At 39.8% G+C, this 17,385-nt stretch overlaps 4 protein-coding genes across 5 annotated transcripts; 3 read left to right on the top strand and 1 right to left on the bottom strand.

Annotated features, from left to right (window-relative positions):
- Window positions 1-162: 162 nt before the first annotated feature.
- LOC119991231 (serine/threonine protein phosphatase 2A 57 kDa regulatory subunit B' theta isoform-like) lies at window positions 163-7,943 on the top strand. The gene is made up of 3 exons (XM_038837520.1): window positions 163-582; window positions 4,984-6,653; window positions 7,028-7,943. The coding sequence occupies exons 2-3, from the start codon at window positions 5,439-5,441 to the stop codon at window positions 7,331-7,333; spliced, it is 1,521 nt and encodes a 506-aa protein (XP_038693448.1). The 5' UTR covers window positions 163-582; window positions 4,984-5,438; the 3' UTR covers window positions 7,334-7,943.
- A 687-nt stretch (window positions 7,944-8,630) lies between these two features.
- LOC119991252 (small heat shock protein, chloroplastic-like) lies at window positions 8,631-9,828 on the top strand. Its single transcript, XM_038837553.1, has 2 exons — window positions 8,631-9,035; window positions 9,283-9,828. Exons 1-2 carry the CDS (start codon window positions 8,795-8,797, stop codon window positions 9,762-9,764), a joined length of 723 nt encoding a protein of 240 aa, XP_038693481.1. The 5' UTR covers window positions 8,631-8,794; the 3' UTR covers window positions 9,765-9,828.
- Window positions 9,829-10,048: 220 nt separating this feature from the next.
- LOC119991249 (protein WVD2-like 7) lies at window positions 10,049-14,439 on the top strand. 2 transcript variants are annotated; one of them, XM_038837549.1, is made up of 8 exons: window positions 10,049-10,658; window positions 11,183-11,752; window positions 11,836-12,207; window positions 12,352-12,410; window positions 12,510-12,584; window positions 12,881-12,983; window positions 13,074-13,145; window positions 13,927-14,439. In XM_038837549.1, exons 1-8 carry the CDS (start codon window positions 10,590-10,592, stop codon window positions 14,143-14,145), a joined length of 1,539 nt encoding a protein of 512 aa, XP_038693477.1. In that variant the 5' UTR covers window positions 10,049-10,589; the 3' UTR covers window positions 14,146-14,439. The 2 variants fall into 2 exon arrangements, with proteins under 2 accessions (XP_038693477.1, XP_038693478.1); XM_038837550.1 differs by having other exon boundaries at window positions 13,083-13,145.
- On the bottom strand, window positions 14,201-17,099 carry LOC119991250 (GDSL esterase/lipase At3g48460-like). The gene is made up of 2 exons (XM_038837551.1): window positions 16,052-17,099; window positions 14,201-15,969 (listed from the first exon to the last, which is right to left on the bottom strand). Exons 1-2 carry the CDS (start codon window positions 16,874-16,876, stop codon window positions 15,457-15,459), a joined length of 1,338 nt encoding a protein of 445 aa, XP_038693479.1. The 5' UTR covers window positions 16,877-17,099; the 3' UTR covers window positions 14,201-15,456.
- Between the last annotated feature and the right edge of the window lie 286 nt (window positions 17,100-17,385).

Genomic DNA, 17,385 nt, shown 5'->3' on the forward strand with positions numbered 1-17,385 from the left:
TATCAATGTCATGAGAATTGGAGCTTCCATTCATAATAATATTATAAAATTGCATTTTTTTTTTAATTTCTGGTAATTTACACATAGCCAACGTGCGACACAAGTCGTCAAAGATAAGGTGCCATAAAATTACAGTTTCAAACAAAAAAAAGGACATCAGACATCAAAGATAACATCTTTGATTGATTCCCGTCTTGCAAAGCTGTTTGTCTCTGTCTGATTTGGCAAATCTGGTACACTTGGTCTGTCGGATAAGTTTAAGCATATCAAATTCATGTCTACTTCTTAATGATAGGGTTCTATGCAGGATAAGATATATATTTTTGGGTTTTATATTTTATCGGTTTATATTTTATTTATTGTTAATTAGATTAGAGAGATATTGATGAAATCAGAACCTAGTAACCTTCACAAATCACAATACATATAATAGATGGAACCTCGAAGTAGATAAAAAGCTTGGAAAAAAAGGAAAGGAATGAAAGAAAAAGAGGAACGAACCCCTCTCTCTTTTTCTGGCCCAAACTAATTGAGAAAAGGAAAAGGAGCTCTTTTCTGCTTCAATTTGAAGTCACTGCCTCTGTAAGTATCGTCACATATTCATTGCTCATCTTATTGCATCTGGGTTCCCTTTGGTTCTAATCGTTTTTTGTTTACTTGTTCTGGGTTCTGATTTCTACGCTTTTAATTTGGGTTACCCTAGTTTTTGGTTTGTATGGTATTGAAGAAAGCTTTTTTGGGTGTTTCAGATAAAGAAGAATTGAATAATTTGTGTTGTATATTCATGTTGTGAGGTTGTACATTATATAGTTACATTGAGAGCCCTAAATTAGGGAAACTAAATCAATCAAATCAACCTAATTCTAGGAAACTAAATCAAAGTAATTAAAGGGAATATTTACAACCCATAATTACAAGAAACGTAATATTCTCTCATAATTCCAACACTCCCCCTCAAGCTGGTGCGAAGAGATTGACGAGACCCAGCTTGACAAGAGATGACTTAAGTAAAGAAGGACCTATTGGTTTAGTAAACATGTCCGCAGTCTGAGCCGATGAAGGAACAAACCTAGGAGTGATAATGCCAGACCGAACTTTTTCCCGAATGAAATGGATGTCAACTTCTATATGCTTAGTTCTTTCGTGAAGAACTGAGTCGGATGATAGCATGATGGCAGACTTGTTATCACAGAATAAAGAGGACGAGTCTGTTACAGAAATACCCAATTCAGTGAGGAGAGAACGAAGCCACATGATTTCGCATGTACCTTGAGCCTTAGCACGATATTCAGATTCAGCTGATGATCGAGAAACAACTGCTTGCTTCTTACTTTTCCATGAGATAAGATGATTACCCCGGAAAGTACAGAAGCCAGAGGTAGAACGCCTATCACTTATGGAACCCGCATAATCAGCATCAGTGTAGCCCGAGAGATCAGATGGTATATAGCATGAGAGACTAGATGGTGGACCTGACATCTCTCCAGAAGCATAGAATAATCCGAGACCAGGGCAAGATTTGAGATAACTGAGAATATGATAAACAACATCCAAATGGGAAGTACGTGGAGAATGCATGTACTGACTAACAACACTAACAGCAAACGTGATATCTGGTCTTGTGTTTGTCAAATAAATAAGACGTCCCACAAGACGCTGATACATTGATGGATCTGATAAAAAATCTCCTGAGTCTGGTGATAGCTTGAGGTTAGGAATCATAGGAGTAGAGGCAGGTTTACAACCAAGCATACTTGTATCCTGCAGAAGATCAAGAACATATTTCCGCTGGGATAAAAATATGCCACGGCGAGAACGAGCAACCTCAATGCCAAGAAAATATCGGAGGGGACCTAAATCCTTAGTATCAAAGGATTTTCGCAGATCATCCTTTACCTGAACAATACCTGGGGAGTCATCTCCAGTAATAAGGATATCATCAACATAGACTGAGATAATAATGCACTTGCCCTGAGACTGGCGACGAATGAAACATGTGTGATCCGAGTGACACTGAACAAACCCCATAGCAAGCACAACTTCACTGAAGCGGCCGAACCATGCCCGAGGAGACTGCTTAAGGCCATAAAGAGATTTCCAGAGACGACATACTTTCCCCGAATACTCCCCCTGGCCGTGAAAACCTGGTGGAGGATCCATGTAGATAGTTTCAGAAAGGTCCCCATTGAGGAACGCATTTTTAACATCCATCTGATGTAGAGGCCAAGAGTATGTAGCAGCAAGAGAAACAAGGAGACGAACTGTAGTAAGTTTCGCAACTGGAGCAAACGTGGCTCCAAAGTCTTTGCCGGGAATCTGAGTGAATCCTTTGGCCACAAGACGAGCCTTATAGCGATCAACCGAACCATCAGCCTGATACTTGATAGTGAACACCCACTTACAATCAACAAGGTCCCAAATATGATTACGTTGTAGGGCATCCATCTCTGCGTCCATGGCAGAGACCCACTTAGGATTCTGGAGAGCAGAGTGGACAGAGCGAGGGATCAAATCGGAGTCAAGCTTGCCAAGAAAGGTCTTATAGGAATCTGAAAAACAATGATAAGACAAATACTTGGCAAAGGGATGGTCAGTACTACTCGTAAATCCAAAACGGGAAGGGGGATGACGATCACGAGTGGGGTAACGAGGAACAGAAACAGGAGAAAGGGAAGTACCTGATTCCGGAGAAGAAGTTGGCGGAGGGGCAGGAGCAGACGGGCGCCGAGTATAGACCTGATCAAAGGGAACAAGAGATGGTGCACTAGGAGTAGATGATGAGTCAGGAGAAGGTGAAGGGGAGGAAGACTTGGGTAACAAAATCGGTCGTGGAGGTGATGATTGATCTGGGATGGTGAGAGAAGGCTCCACGGTCGGTTCTGATATAAGAGGGCTACCTGAGAAAAAAGGAATAGTCTCCAAAAAAGTAACATCCAAAGAGTGATAAAAGCGACGAGAAACGGGATCATAACATCGATAACCTTTAGACATGGAAGAATACCCGGTAAAAACACAGCGAATGGCTTTATCATCAAGTTTGGTACGGGAGGGACTACGATTTTGAACAAAACAGGTACAACCAAACACACGAGGAAGAAGAGAAAACAGAGTAGTACCTGGCTGAAGGACATGAAGGGGTGTTGCACCCTGAAGTGCCCGACTCGAAGTACGATTGATAAGGTATGTGGCAGTAAGAACAGCTAAGTGCCAGAAAGTTTTGGGGACATTCATACCTCGAAGAAGACATCGAACGACAGACATGATGTGACGGTTCTTGCGTTCCGCGACACCATTTTGTTCACGTGTGTAGGGGCACGTGAGCTGTTGAAGGATCCCATTTTGAGCAAGTTGAGTGCGAAACTCATTGGTGAGATATTCACCGCCATTGTCAGACCGAATGGCACGAACAACAGTATTGTATTGAGTTTTAACCATGTGAAGAAAATTAGTGAAATGATCAAAGACTTCAGATTTGTTTTTCATAAGATAAACCCAAGTACATCGAGTGTAGTCATCAATAAAGGTAACATAATAACGATGTTGAGAAAAAGCAGTAGTGGGAGATGGTCCCCAGACATCAGAGTGAACAAGGTCAAATGCAGCGGGAGAACGACGCATGCGAGGAATATAAGAAGTGCGTGTATGTTTGGACAATTCACAAACCTCACAATGAAATTTAAAATTTTTGCACGCTTTATTCAAAGGCGGAAAAAGCGAACATAGATATTGAAAGTTTGCATGGCCTAGACGAGCATGCCACAAATCTACAGTAGCAAGGGAAAAAACAGAGGAAGATAAAGTAGAAGGATCTAGAACAGAGGAAGATAAAGTAGAAGGATCTAGAACCGATAGTGTGGAAGCTTGAAGACTAGACAATGAGACATCAGATGAAGGTGGGTCACCAAAGTAGTAGAGGCCGTCATGCTCAAACCCCCTGCCACAAATCTTCTTCGAAGTCAGGTCCTGTAAAAAACAACGGTCAGATAAGAAGACAACAGCACAATTCAGGTGTTTGGCAAGGCGACTGACAGAGAGAAGATTACATGTAAATTTAGGAACATATTAAACAGAAGGAAGAGTAATATCCGGAGACAAACGGGCACTGCCCTGACTACGAATTGGGAGAGAAGTACCATCAGCAATACAGACAGATTGGTTGATAGGAGTAACAGAAGAGGTGAAGGTGGAAAGCTCACCAGTCATGTGGTTGTTAGCCCCAGAATCCAAAATCCAAATGGGATTCCCTGACTTACCATGGAAAGCAGTAGGAGTACCTGCAGCAATAACAGCTGATGACTGTAGCTGAGCAATCTGGGACTGGAGCTGGCTCAAATCTGGTGAAAGATGACTATAATCCATCTCGGCAAAAGTAAATTGTCACAGTGCAAGCCAAGAAATCGTAAAATTTTACCCAAAGTTAGGCAGTAGTCGAATCAATTCGTGAAATAATCACGACTTGCAGAGATACACCAAGACAGAGATTTGCCAAAGATAACCCAACAAAGATACTTGCAACACTCGCTAAGAGAAACTGATAGACACGCGCGACGAGAGATAGGTGCGCGCAGAGATAGATACACACAAATATGTTTGAGATAGATGTGTGCGAAAAGAGACAGATGCGAACAGAGTCACGCTTGAGATAAAGAGCTGCCGAAGTCGATGAAAAACAAAAGAGATACGTGCTGCCAGAAAAAGCCGAGAAAACTGCTCGTGAACAGTACCGTGAACTGTCTGAATAGCGCCGATGAACAGTGATGATAAAGAAAACCCTAGGCTCCGATACCAAGAAGAATTGAATAATTTGTGTTGTATATTCATGTTGTGAGGTTGTACATTATATAATTACATTGAGAGCCCTAAATTAGGGAAACTAAATCAATCAAATCAACCTAATTCTAGGAAACTAAATCAAAGTAATTAAAGGGAATATTTACAACCCATAATTACAAGAAACGTAATATTCTCTCGTAATTCCAACAGATAACACATGCAGTTTGATTAAGCTGAGTTTGCTGGTCGTCGTTTGGTTTAACAAAGTCAACTTGATGAGTAAAGAAGATAGCTTCTGGGTTTGTTGCTGTGTTACTTTCTGCATCCGGGTTCTTGAATTTCGAGTTTGAAGGTATCTGTTTATGTTCTTGTTTGGAGAACTATCCAGTTATTCTGATGATGTGTCGAAATAAGAGGCCGTTCGTTGGTGCTTTGGTTGATGCTCCTAGGATTTCCCTTGTATTTGATTTGGGAAAGGGCTTTTGTAACTGGGATTTCAAGTTATATAGAATTTGTGGGTCTGATTATTCTTTGGTTTGAAATGAGATTTATGCATCCGACTGTTCTTTAATTGTGATGTCGAGCCCCTTGTACTCTGAGCAAATCTGATTTAAAGGATTCTCTGGACAAGGCAGGTTTGGAAGGAATTTTGATCATTGCAAGTTATGATCAAGCAAATACTTGGTAGGCTTCCAAATAAGACTTCTAAGTCATCTGAGTCCCGTGAATTTGTGGGTTCATCAGCGCCAACTTCAAATGCGTCCACCAGTTTAAATAACGGTGACCTTGCAAGTGATAAGCCAATAGACTCAAGGAATGCATCAATCCAGGGTCTTGATCCCGATTCAATAGGCCACAGTCATGGAAGTATGCTTACCCAATTTACAAGTCTAAAACTGAATGGCAATTCAGTTAGTGCTCCATATGAAGCATTGCCAGGATTCAGGGATGTTCCTAGTTCTGAGAAGCAGAATCTATTTATTGGAAAACTGAGATTGTGTTGTGTTTTATTTGACTTCACTGACCCGACAAAAGACTTGAAAGAGAAGGAAATTAAGAGACAGACGTTGCTTGAGCTTGTCGATTATGTTACTGCTGCAAATGGGAAGTTCACAGAAACTGTTGTGCTAGAAGTTGTGAAGATGTTATCTGTGAACTTGTTCAGAACACTTGCACTCCAACCTCATGAGAGCAAGCTTTCTGGAGCCCTTGATTTAGAAGAAGAGGAACCATCGATGGACCCTGCTTGGCCGCATTTGCAGATTGTGTATGAGTTCCTTCTGAGGTTTGTTGCATCTCCTGAGATGGATGCTAAATTGGCTAAGAGATACATTGATCACTCTTTTGTTCTTAAATTGTTGAATCTCTTCGATTCTGAGGATCCCAGAGAGAGGGAATATCTTAAAATGATTCTACATCGCATCTATGGAAAGTTTATGGTGCATCGTCTGTATATAAGGAAGGCAATAAACAACATCTTCTTCCACTTCATTTTTGAAACGGAGAAGTTCAATGGAATTGTGGAGCTTTTGGAATTTTTGGGCAGTGTAATCAGTGGATTTGCTACTCCACTGAAAGAAGAACACAAGTTGTTCCTTGTTCGGGCACTGATGCCTCTTCATAAACCTAAATGCTTGCCAACGTACCATCAGCAATTATCATACTGCATCACACAGTGCGTGGAGAAAGACTGCAAGCTTGCAGATACTGTTATAAGGGGTTTGTTGAAGTACTGGCCAATCACCAATAGCTCTAAAGAAGTCCTATTTCTAAGTAAGCTGGAGGAAATCTTAGAAGCTACTCAACCAGCAGAATTTCAAAGATGTATGGTACCCCTGTTCCGTCAAATTGCTCTTTGCTTGAGCAGTTCGCACTTTCAGGTATGAGCAATCAAACACGTAATCTAAGTTTATATTATGTATTTCAGCTGTCCTCCATGGGATTCAACATTTATTGATCGGATTTATTGACATTGTTTATATTCATTTTTTTGAAACATTGTGGGCTTTCCACTGGCTATTACTACTATGTTGTAACCCGAGTGAATAATTAAGTTTGGGTAGCTGCATAAGTGTGGCTTTCTCCTGTAGCAGATATGAAATATTAGGATGTGGGAAAACAACTATTTCCGCATCTTGAACTTCCTAGCCATGGTTATATACTTATTATGTATATTGGTTTTATATCTCATGCAATGTCAGTTGTTCGATGCTATATTTTTGCCGATAAAGTTTAACCGAGGTTGCTTATACAGGTGGCAGAGAGGGCATTGTACTTATGGAACAATGATCACATTGAGCACTTGATCAGACAAAACCACAAAGTTATACTGCCGATTATCTTCCCAGCTGTGGGAAAAAATGGTCGTGACCACTGGAATCAGGTGGTCCAGAACTTGACACTTAATGTCTGTAAGATATTCTCGGCTGTTGATCCCGAGCTATTTGAGGAGTGCTTGCACCAGTTCCAGGAGGATGAACGAAAAGAGGAGGATATAAAAGCAAGGAATGCGGCTACATGGAAGCACTTGGAAGAGATTGCTGCAACAAAAAGCTGCTAGTATCCTTCCCTGAATTATACCAACCCAACATCTTCAAGAGTCTCAGTTCTTTTGATTGGCATGGGTCGACAAGATGGTAATGGTACTGTTAAAAACGACATACATCCAGATTATTACCCAAGTTCCTTGCTTTTTGCATTCGTATTCTTTACACTATCATGAACCGCACCTCCAGTGACACCATACAGCTACCGCGAAGTCAAAAACTTTTCTCACTTGCACAGAGACAACATCCAGATTACACTGCAAGCGGAAGTAAGATCTAAGAACCTGCATTCACATTTTCAGCATAAAGATAGCAACTTTCGGCATTCTTATGGCTTGTCTTGTGAAGAGTTTAGGGGAAGTAGCTACAGATCACAGGTTTTTGTACACAATTATTTTCACAACTTTGTATCATATATATGTTGTGTATGTAATGTATCATATATTTTGATGACAATTTTAAGAATGTTATTTATGGTTTAGGGTTATTGGTTTAGATGATCATGGTACTGCCCGTTCATTGTCAAGTCTTGAAAGATATGAAGTGCTTTAAACTCTACTTCCTCTACCGTCCACTGAACCAGATACCATTGAAATTCAATACAATGTTCGTTCTCTTCTTCTATTACTTGCACTTTCTTTGATTTATGTTATCTTGGGATTGCGTTTTATCTTTCTCCTGAGGAATTTTTTCAGCCAAGCCATGCAGTGTTCTGCTTTTAGATACTCAATCAGATACAGATTAGTCAAAGTGGGTTTGGTTTTCATTGGGTTTTCTAGTGTGATTGAACGGTTGGGTTGTTGGATTAGCTATTTAGGGTTTTTGGGTATCCGAGAATTCCTCCGCCTATCATGACTACCAGTAACTAGGTAGCTCTAAACTCGGGTCGCGCGGGAAATAATGTCGAAAACTGTAAGGGAAATAATGCCGAAACAGAGTAAAAAATAAGAGAATATATTTTATTTAATATTTATGGGCTTTTAAAATTATAGCAATTCGATTGCTGTTGCGAACTTTGAGAACTGGATCAGGCCAAGAGCCCATGGGAGTAATTACAACCGTGGTGGGCCCATCGACCTGAAAATTCAGGTCTAGACATAGTCAATGGACAAGTTGCCATGGGCCTTCTCTATTACACAGAACCCAATGGCATTTAAAACAACGTGGACCGTCCTTAAGGCCCAATAACAACTCTATGTAACGGCAGACTGCAGTTTAATTTCTCCGACTTCGTCCCGCAAGCTGACAAACGACGCCGTTCGCACTGCCTTCGCCGCTGCCCATGAAGAACAGAAATCGTCCGAGCCAGAACAAAAAATTTATTCGTTCTGGAGAGTTCCAGAAATACACCAAACTCTTCTCCTCCTTTCGTTCTCTCCAGAAATGTCCACTCTTCACTATATATCAGACTAGATACTATTCCCTAATTGCGTTTCGGGTTCCAACTTTTATATCTTGATCGTAGCATAAATAAAATGCCTCAAGTTCTGTCTAATTTGGGCGTCTCTTGCCCCCTGTACTCGACGAGGATTAGCAAATCGTGCAATCCCGTCGGCGGAAACTTTCAACAGTTTGTATTGAAGAATGGCAGACAGTTTGGGTTTAGCAACAGAAGAAGTATCAAGGCTATGGCAGAGAGTAGAGAAAACCTTGACCACTTACAGAGACCCAGCAAGCACCAGCAATCCCAGCCCAGGAGAAGACCCGCTTCAATTGGTAAGCTCTTCAATACCCATCTCAATTAAATCATTTATCTCCGTCCTGTCTTGGTAATTTTGGAAGTTATTGATCTGGGTGTTGCCCAACACAGTCAAATTTCAATTCTGATTGAGATAGATGGCTACCTGTGAACAAGTCAGAATGTAATTCTTTTGGACAAATGAGTACTGTAGTTAACCAAGGTATTTGGGATTTAGGGTTTTGATGATCATGATTATTGATGTGGGTTGTTCCTGCAATTCAGGATTGTGGGACAGGTTTCCAACAGCAAGGACAGTACAACAGATGATGGAGACAATGGAGAGGGTGATGGAGGATCCATTCGAGTACTCAGGCGGGTGGCCGTCGCCGTTACCAAGTGAGGGAGGTGGGTATAGTAGAGGGAGGACACCATGGGAGATAAAAGAAGGGGAGGGTGAGTACAAACTGAGGTTTGACATGCCTGGGATGACCAAGGAGGATGTGAAGGTGTGGGTGGAGGAGAAGATGCTGGTTGTTAAGGCTGAGAAGGTTCCCAAGAAGGAGAATAATGGTGGAGAAAAGGGCGAAGGAGAGAAGGAGGAGGACTGGTCTGCTAAGAGCTATGGAAGGTACAGTAGTAGAATTGCTTTGCCTGAAAATATCCACTTTGAGAAGATCAAAGCTGAGGTTAAAGCTGGAGTCTTGTATATTACTATCCCTAAAGCTGTTACCTCTGGCAAGTTTCTGGACATCAATGTCCATTGATTACTTTCACCGTATAAGGATTCAAATAAAATCTTTGACTGATGCAATCATCACACTTTTCCAATCTCTCATTGCCGTTGGTAAAAATTTTCTTCCCAAATCTATTGTAGACGTGTGATACGGAAATGATCACTTTCTATTTTGACAAGATTGATTATGTGAAAATTTGATAATAGGTCCAATGATTTTTTTTTTCTTTTGCACATTCAATGAATTTAGGGTTAAGGACGGAGAGAAGAAAACCCAATATTTCCTCTTTTCCATTATAATTTTCTTACCAAACAAAGCCTGGGGCCTTGCAATTGTACCTATTTTTTGTGTCCAGAATAATTGCAGAAAAAAGACGTTGGAGAGTCTATTTTAATTGGTGGACCAAATAAGTATATCCAAAAGAATCAACATGTCATTTCACTGGCTTGGCATTTTTGCTATAAAGAAGAAAAACTAGCCGTTGGAGATGCCTTTAATGTCATTATCTGGTAGGTCATAAGTCCTAACGCATAACCCAGATCCTTCTCATATCAAAAAGCAAAGAAAAGCTTGAATCTTTGGCAAAAGAGAGAGCTTTCTTGAAGGAAAATATATAAAGAACCGACATTTAGCGTATAAGCCTGCGCATCTCAGTTGGCTCTCTCTGTCTTGCTCGTACTTGTAATAAAGCTATAGCCTTTGATTCACACTTCAGAGTGAAAGAGTGACTGAACCCTTGAAGGGTTTTGTTAACTTTCTCTCCGTATATTCGCCGGAGAGTTGAATATACAGCGAGACACGAAAGAAGAAGAAAAGGGTTTTTATCGGCGGCTCTTCGTATAGGAGAAAGGAACAATGGGTGAATCAGCTTGTCTTGTGCGATCCTTTTCTCATCCATCCGAGGCTTCTCGTGAAGACAGAGAGGTCAGTTCTTGAATATTTTTCTTGTTCTTTGTGGTTTTGGTTTGATGCGCTGGTCATGAAGTATGCCAATTTGTTGTTGAAATCCCTAATTTACTAATGTAGTCTGGCTTAACTGCGTTGATTTTAGCTTGTATCCTCGAACTTTGAGAGCTGACAAGAGTAATCTTGGGGAAGTTCTTGGTGTTCCTTTCTTTTTTCGTCCATATCTTCTGAGAACCGAATGCAAATCAATCATTGGATCTCTGTGTTCAGGGATAAAATGTATGGTTCTGGGCATATTTTTGCTTCCTTCCATGGACTTTGCAGTAACGCATCTTTTGATAGTTTCTTGATTTATTTTCTGGTTAAACGTTGTATTGTGGATGATGATTCGTAGATCACGCTTTTTCTTGTCAGTTTTGAGTTTTAAAACTGGTCTTTGGCTCATGCAATAGAACAAGTTTCTGGAAATTTGTTACAGCTACAAAATAGGGTAATTTAGGCCTTCTTATGAATGTACCCAACACACTGCAAATATAATGCAGGGTGACCCAATTCGTCGTGCCCTCACGGAATCCATATCATTTGGGAGATTCATGTCAGAGTCCTTGGCTTGGGAGAAATGGTCAACCTTCTCTCAGAATCGTTACTTGGAAGAAGTTGAGAAATTTTCGAAGCCTGGTTCTGTTGCTCAAAAGAAAGCTTATTTTGAAGCTCATTACAAGAAGAAAGCTGCAATGAGAGAAGCAGCTTTGCTACAGGAAGAAAATGCAACTTCTGACAGTATTCCTGAATCAGGGATTGCTGAAACTTGTAGTCACTCTTCCATAGTTGAAGAGCTTGCAGCAACAAATAACCATTTGGATGTTGAAGAACAAGAAGAGAATGATGTCTTCAATAACGAGATGCGTCATTCTGTTGGTCTAAATGCTTGGAATTCTGCCATTGAAAGTGATGATATAAGAACTGCTGCAGTGGAAAGAGTAGAAACTGTTGTGGAACAAAATGTTGATACCAGGATTCCTGCTCTGATTGAAAACTTAAATAAAATTGTTGAAAACCATGGCCAGAATGTGTATGCTGACTCTGCTCTACAGGAACAGATTCCCAAAAAGGTAAATTGTTAAAAATATTTCTTTCCTTTTCATCTGATGTTTACTGTATTAGATTATTTACATTCAAACTTTGATTGTTACAGGAGGATTCTGACAGGGAGCGACCGGCTTCATCTAGTAAGAAAAGACCATCTATGTTCAAATCATTAACAATAGATAGGGCCTACAAACATCCATCTTCTCCTGCCAAGGGAGCTTCTTCTGTACAATTCAGAGCTGAAAATAAAGTTGGTTCAGACTCTAAGATATCAGCTGAAGACTCAGCCAACAAGAAAGTAATTGAAAATGGAGTTGGTTCACTTGGTAAGAAGTCTATACGAGACTTTATCAGTATAAAGAAATCAACTCCAAATGCCCTCCACATGTCGATCAATTTCAGTTCTCGAGCTAGTGTCTCCAGTAACTCCTCTGGCAAAATGTCCAAGGGCAATTTGACCCTACACAATCCTGCTAGGGTACTTCCATTTTTTGTGTTACATCTTGCTCTCCCACACACACATTCAGTCCCACCTGCAAGCACACACTTGTGCACATATGTGTTATTTTTGCTAGGAAAGAACAATGGACTCACCAGGCAGCCTTTCTTTTGGATACTGCAGACATCTGTTAATGGAATGTTGAAGCATCCTTCAGTGATTGGTAAATCAGAAGATAAACGGTATTTTACCATTGCAAAATGTTCTAAGTTGTTGTAAACGTCTTAACTACATGGAAAAAAAAATATGTTTTCACTGACATGTCGGGTTCATTATTGCAGGATTAAAATACCACTAAATAAGTCAGTTTCAGGAGGAATAATGTCAACTGGAAAATCTTATTCCCTCATTTCTGAGTAAGAAGTTTTCCTTTTGGAATTTCGTAGATGTGCTTCCTTTTATTTATTTATTTTCATTTTTCTCGGGTTGTGACTGCAATGGAAGCATGAAATTGTTTACATTGTTGTGTTACATTGTGCCTCAAGAGCTCATATTATGCATATAACTGAAATTTGTATTAAAAGTTTTGTACTAAACTTTTCATGATTTCACTCGTCAGAAATGACCATGACTTTTGGTCAGATGGAAAGAGGTAAACATTCAATGATTTAAATCAGAAATCCTAATTTATTATCTTCTAATTCTATGTCAGACATCCAAAATCTTCAAATGCTAGTGGAAGCAAGACACGAGCTCCTATTGTATTGTCTCCTTTTAGCTTCAGGAGTGAAGAAAGAGCTGCGCGACGGAAAGAGGTAAACTAGCTCCCTATAGACATTCTTATTTCTCCTGACAGTATCCTTATTGCGATCATGTCAAAACTTTGGTTTTGTTTGATGTGCTAGTTCTTTCAGAAGCTAGAAGAGAACAGCAAAGTTAAGGAGGTGGAGAAATGGAAACTGCAAACAAAATCTAAGGTTGGTCTCTCATATAGCTTTATTATACTGTATATATGGTATTCAGTGTAGAACCAAGTACACAAAGTCCAATCTGCTCTGAATGGATGCTTCACATGGTAAACCAAGGGTTATCTATAAACGGGAAGTGATAAATCCCTGTTAGTGGTTTAATGGGGCAAATCTGAAAAGTATTGAAGAACAAATCCTGGAAACAGTAAATGATCTACTGTTCTTCCCGTAACTAAGATTCAAATTAAATGAGCAGCCAAGTTGATCATATTTAATATGTAATATCAGCGTCATATTCCTTCTGTTCACAGGGGAAAAATAGAATTCTCTTATTTATTTACTTCACTAGTAAAATGGCGCTTTATTAGTTGTTTGGGAAAACTGTGTGCAGAATTGCCTCATGTTCTATGTATGTTATGTATGAGACACCAGACCGTGACATCTATAGTCTTCAGAACCAAACTAAATGCGTTTTCAAACAATGGATCACTATCACCAAATACTCAAGTAAAGAACGTTTTTCCATATGCTTATGAAAACATGATACATGTCGTCCTACAAAGATCCTGCTATAGTTTTTGTGTTAATAGAGTACCAGATGAGCCAGAAATATGTGTTTGCTACAATTATTCTTGTTATAACCTTCCAATTGAATTTGACCTTTTAACTTGTACACTCTGGCTCTCTGCCTTAACACGACAGGGACGGATATAGTGTTCTTTGTTTGTGTAGGTGCTAGAAACTCATGAGTTTGCATTTTGATTTTATGGATCAATTGTGATTTCCGCAGATGCCAGTAACACAACCTCAATCACCAAAGCTGGGAAGGAAGCCAATGCCAACCAGAGTCCAGGACATAACAAGATCCCGACCCCCTCGAAGGCCTGCAGTCGATGCTGAACTTTCTAAACGTTCCATTGGGAAAAGTAAGCAAAGTACTGCTCATTCAGTCTCTTCCTTACCAAAGAGGAGTGCACTTGAAAACGCTTCTCCTAACATCCAACAGTGAGTTTTGAATAAGGGAGTAAATCAGACACACGAAGGCATTGCCTGCGTGCTGAATGGTTGATGACCAGCTATTGTGATTATGTACGGTTCACAACAAAAACATTCTCTAGTGTTGGCGCTGAAGTACACGTAAAGAAGTCTTAGTAGGGTATTCATAGAGTATCACAGAGGGCTGTTTCCAGTACCAAGTAAGAAGTAGAGATTTGTGATTTTTGTCTCTCTTTGTGAAGGTTCATATTATACACAGCAATCTGAATTTGCTACAGATAAAGCAATAAAGTGATTATTTTTTATATGACAATTTGGCCGCAAATGCATTGTTCCGACTTCCGATGATTGAATGCTCTTGAAAATGTATGCACATTCTTCGAATTATGAATGCAGTTTCGCCAAGATGTTGATTCTTCTTCTCTGCGCCTCCATTCTGCTGTGTAGTATAAAAGCACACAAACTGCCTGCGAGTCCCATGCTTTTGCTGTAATTTACATGCTATAAAATTATCAATAGCCAAACCTTTTGCAAACAGCTACCAACACCTACATTAAAGAACTGAGGCCCTTCTCACACTGAAAAGTGTTCATCTCCGGAATTAGCTCAATATTTTATTCATGAAAATGTTGAGAATTGCATGCAAACTATATTGGAAGTGTGTTGAGATATTTTCAGATATTTTCAAAATCCATTTATACTTTTCTGTTGAATCTTTAAGCAATACTGATGAGATAAATCAGAGCCCTGTAGCAACTCTTATTAAGCTTCATTTTGTTTTGATAATTCGTCTTATTTAGTTATTTAAGCTTCATTTTTGTTTGTGGTTGAATTATGTGTGATAATACAGTGAATTTACTGGTAAATTGTTGAATTACGACTGTTGACAAGCTTGAGTGCAGGTTCATACTTCCATTGGTGTCAATTTCACTCAAACAAGCTACCCAGATAAGTTCTCGCGGTTAATACTATTGTTTTTCACTCTCAAAGAAGAAAAATGAAAATCAGAAGGGAAACATATACCGGTAATACTATTATTGTTCTTCCATTAGATATTACAATGGAGTAACACAATCTAGTGTCACTTCTCTATACTTTATCATTGATGGGTACACAAGATTGATACTATGTTTGCTTAGTCTTCCTTTTGCAGCAAACAAATCAATCTACACCTGCTGTGACTCTTCTTTTTATCGAGTCAGTTGCGGTTGAATACAAGAAAAAGGAAAAATAATGTACACTGTATCTAATGAACTTATTTGTCAGGCTCTCTGAATGCATCTATTCGGGGCCGTATATGGAAGAGCTATGTAATATGTTTCACCTATATCAACAAGCCTTTCTTGTGCTTGATCAGGTTAAGAAACGGTGGTTGACAGAAACCTGGTTTGTGGAAGAAGAGATTAGAGAGAACTTTATGCATGGCCTCTGTAAGATGCACACCATCCCAGTTAATGAAGTGATCTGGTTGCTTGCAGGTAGTCGTGCCAACGGATCCACAAAGACGATGCACGTCAAAATTGAGTAGACCACCACCAGCTCCACAGCAGGCCTTGAAGGGCTCTTGAAAATTGTACTGCTTGTGATTTGACAGGACATTTTTGTAGGCATTCGTGTAATCAACATATGTAATGACACAATGAGGGAATAGCTCCCTCAGTATTTCCAACTTCCTCTGGAGAAGCTTGTTGTGAGCTTTAATCAATCCATTGGCAAGGGATGCACATCCCATACTATCGCGGTCATGGAATCGAGACAGAGCCAACTGCAACGGGCAGCACCCAGCCGGTGGCAGTCCCTGAACCACAAGGTACTTGGCTCCCCTTTCTATCAATGTCTGTCATAGAAAAGAGCAATTTCAAATTAGTAATCATCGGCTTTGTATAACAAAGAGGATGTTTTTATGTTTTTTGCATTACCTTTACAAGGTTGAAGACATGGCCAACGTTTATTCCTGTAAGCCATGGAATGGAAAGGGAGGAGCCTAATGTGCGAGAATAGTCATTGCCACCCATCTCACCAACCCAGAAGATTGAGTTGTTCATTGAACCTTTGCAGTCAACATCACTTAATCCCTTACATTCAACCTCATTGAGGTGCTTATTAAACCAATCAATCTGAGTCTTGAAAGTCTCAGGGACCGCGTTCCACATGAGCGCATGAGCAATCTTGTGAAGTGCGAAGAAACCACCAGGAAGACCAGTTGATCCAGCAATTGCAAAGTTGACTCCCTTAGAGAAGTTTGCAGATGTGTCTTTGTATGCTGGAGGGGTTGGTAAGTCAAGAGACTCGCAGAGGAAATCAATGACCAATTTGCCATTGGAGAGACGTGAACCGGGCAATTTATTCTTCCCGTCAGGATCAGCAAGTGATGCAAACTTCGTAATCAAATCAGTAACAAAGGACTTAAGACCCCCCAGCAACTTAGCATTTCCTGTATCCGTATATGAGTCTCCAAATGCATACACCTTCTTGAAAGTTCCTTGGTAACTGATAGAACCATCAGAGGGATCGCCTGACGGGGAAGCTTGTGGTGTCGAAGGTTGCGGATTTTTAGTAGGTTGCGGATTTGTACAAGGTTGTGGAATATTTGGAGTAGGTTGTGGTACTGAAGGTTGTGGATTTGTGGTGGGTTGTGGCATAGGAGGGGGTTTCAACTTCAAGTGAGCAGAAGAGAAAGATGAGGACAAGAATAGGGCCAAAATGGCTACTTGAAGGCCATTGATGAAGTATTTAGAATTCATATTTTGTATGGATTTCAAAAAGAGAAGGATTGTTGATTTGTTTTTTGTTGTGAGAATTCATTCAGCATTTATAGTTGTGTTTTTGGGTCTATTTTTGAGATGATGTTCATGGATGAACCTCCATGGTTGTAGGAGAGCAAAGGTGGTAATTCATCTCTGCGTTTTCCTTCCATAGGACTAATTGTCCAAACCTGAGGATTTGTGGCCAATGTTGTAAGAAGCTTGAATGTTGTAAGAAGCTTGATTGAGCTTCATTGACCAACTTATGGATATTTTTGGACACTACTCCTTCATTGTAGGATGCAATGTCGCATTAACCTTAAATAAATAATATATATATATATATATATATATATGAATTTTTCAGTAAGGACGTTATTATTTTGCTGCTGGCAACTGGTAGCCTTTGATCATTAGCAAGGAAAGTTTATCATCATTTTTTGTGACTAAAATTTTAAATGCCACATGAGTGAATCATTTTTTCCTCGAAAATTCCATATATCTCTAAC

This window comes from Tripterygium wilfordii, chromosome 22, assembly GCF_013401445.1.
Source record: "Tripterygium wilfordii isolate XIE 37 chromosome 22, ASM1340144v1, whole genome shotgun sequence".
In the NCBI taxonomy this organism is placed as follows: domain Eukaryota; kingdom Viridiplantae; phylum Streptophyta; class Magnoliopsida; order Celastrales; family Celastraceae; genus Tripterygium; species Tripterygium wilfordii.

Bases quoted from the DNA above. Each gene is read 5' to 3' on its own strand.
- LOC119991231 (XM_038837520.1), top strand. From the start codon at position 5,439: ATGATCAAGCAAATACTTGGTAGGCTTCCAAATAAGACTTCTAAGTCA. The intron at 6,654-7,027 runs GTATGAGCAATC...TTGCTTATACAG, and splicing joins TGAGCAGTTCGCACTTTCAG to GTGGCAGAGAGGGCATTGTA.
- LOC119991252 (XM_038837553.1), top strand. From the start codon at position 8,795: ATGCCTCAAGTTCTGTCTAATTTGGGCGTCTCTTGCCCCCTGTACTCG. The intron at 9,036-9,282 runs GTAAGCTCTTCA...CCTGCAATTCAG, and splicing joins GAGAAGACCCGCTTCAATTG to GATTGTGGGACAGGTTTCCA.
- LOC119991249 (XM_038837549.1), top strand. From the start codon at position 10,590: ATGGGTGAATCAGCTTGTCTTGTGCGATCCTTTTCTCATCCATCCGAG. The intron at 10,659-11,182 runs GTCAGTTCTTGA...AATATAATGCAG, and splicing joins CTTCTCGTGAAGACAGAGAG to GGTGACCCAATTCGTCGTGC. The intron at 13,146-13,926 runs GTTGGTCTCTCA...TGATTTCCGCAG, and splicing joins AACTGCAAACAAAATCTAAG to ATGCCAGTAACACAACCTCA.
- LOC119991250 (XM_038837551.1), bottom strand. From the start codon at position 16,876: ATGAATTCTAAATACTTCATCAATGGCCTTCAAGTAGCCATTTTGGCC. The intron at 15,970-16,051 runs GTAATGCAAAAA...TTTCTATGACAG, and splicing joins ATGTCTTCAACCTTGTAAAG to ACATTGATAGAAAGGGGAGC.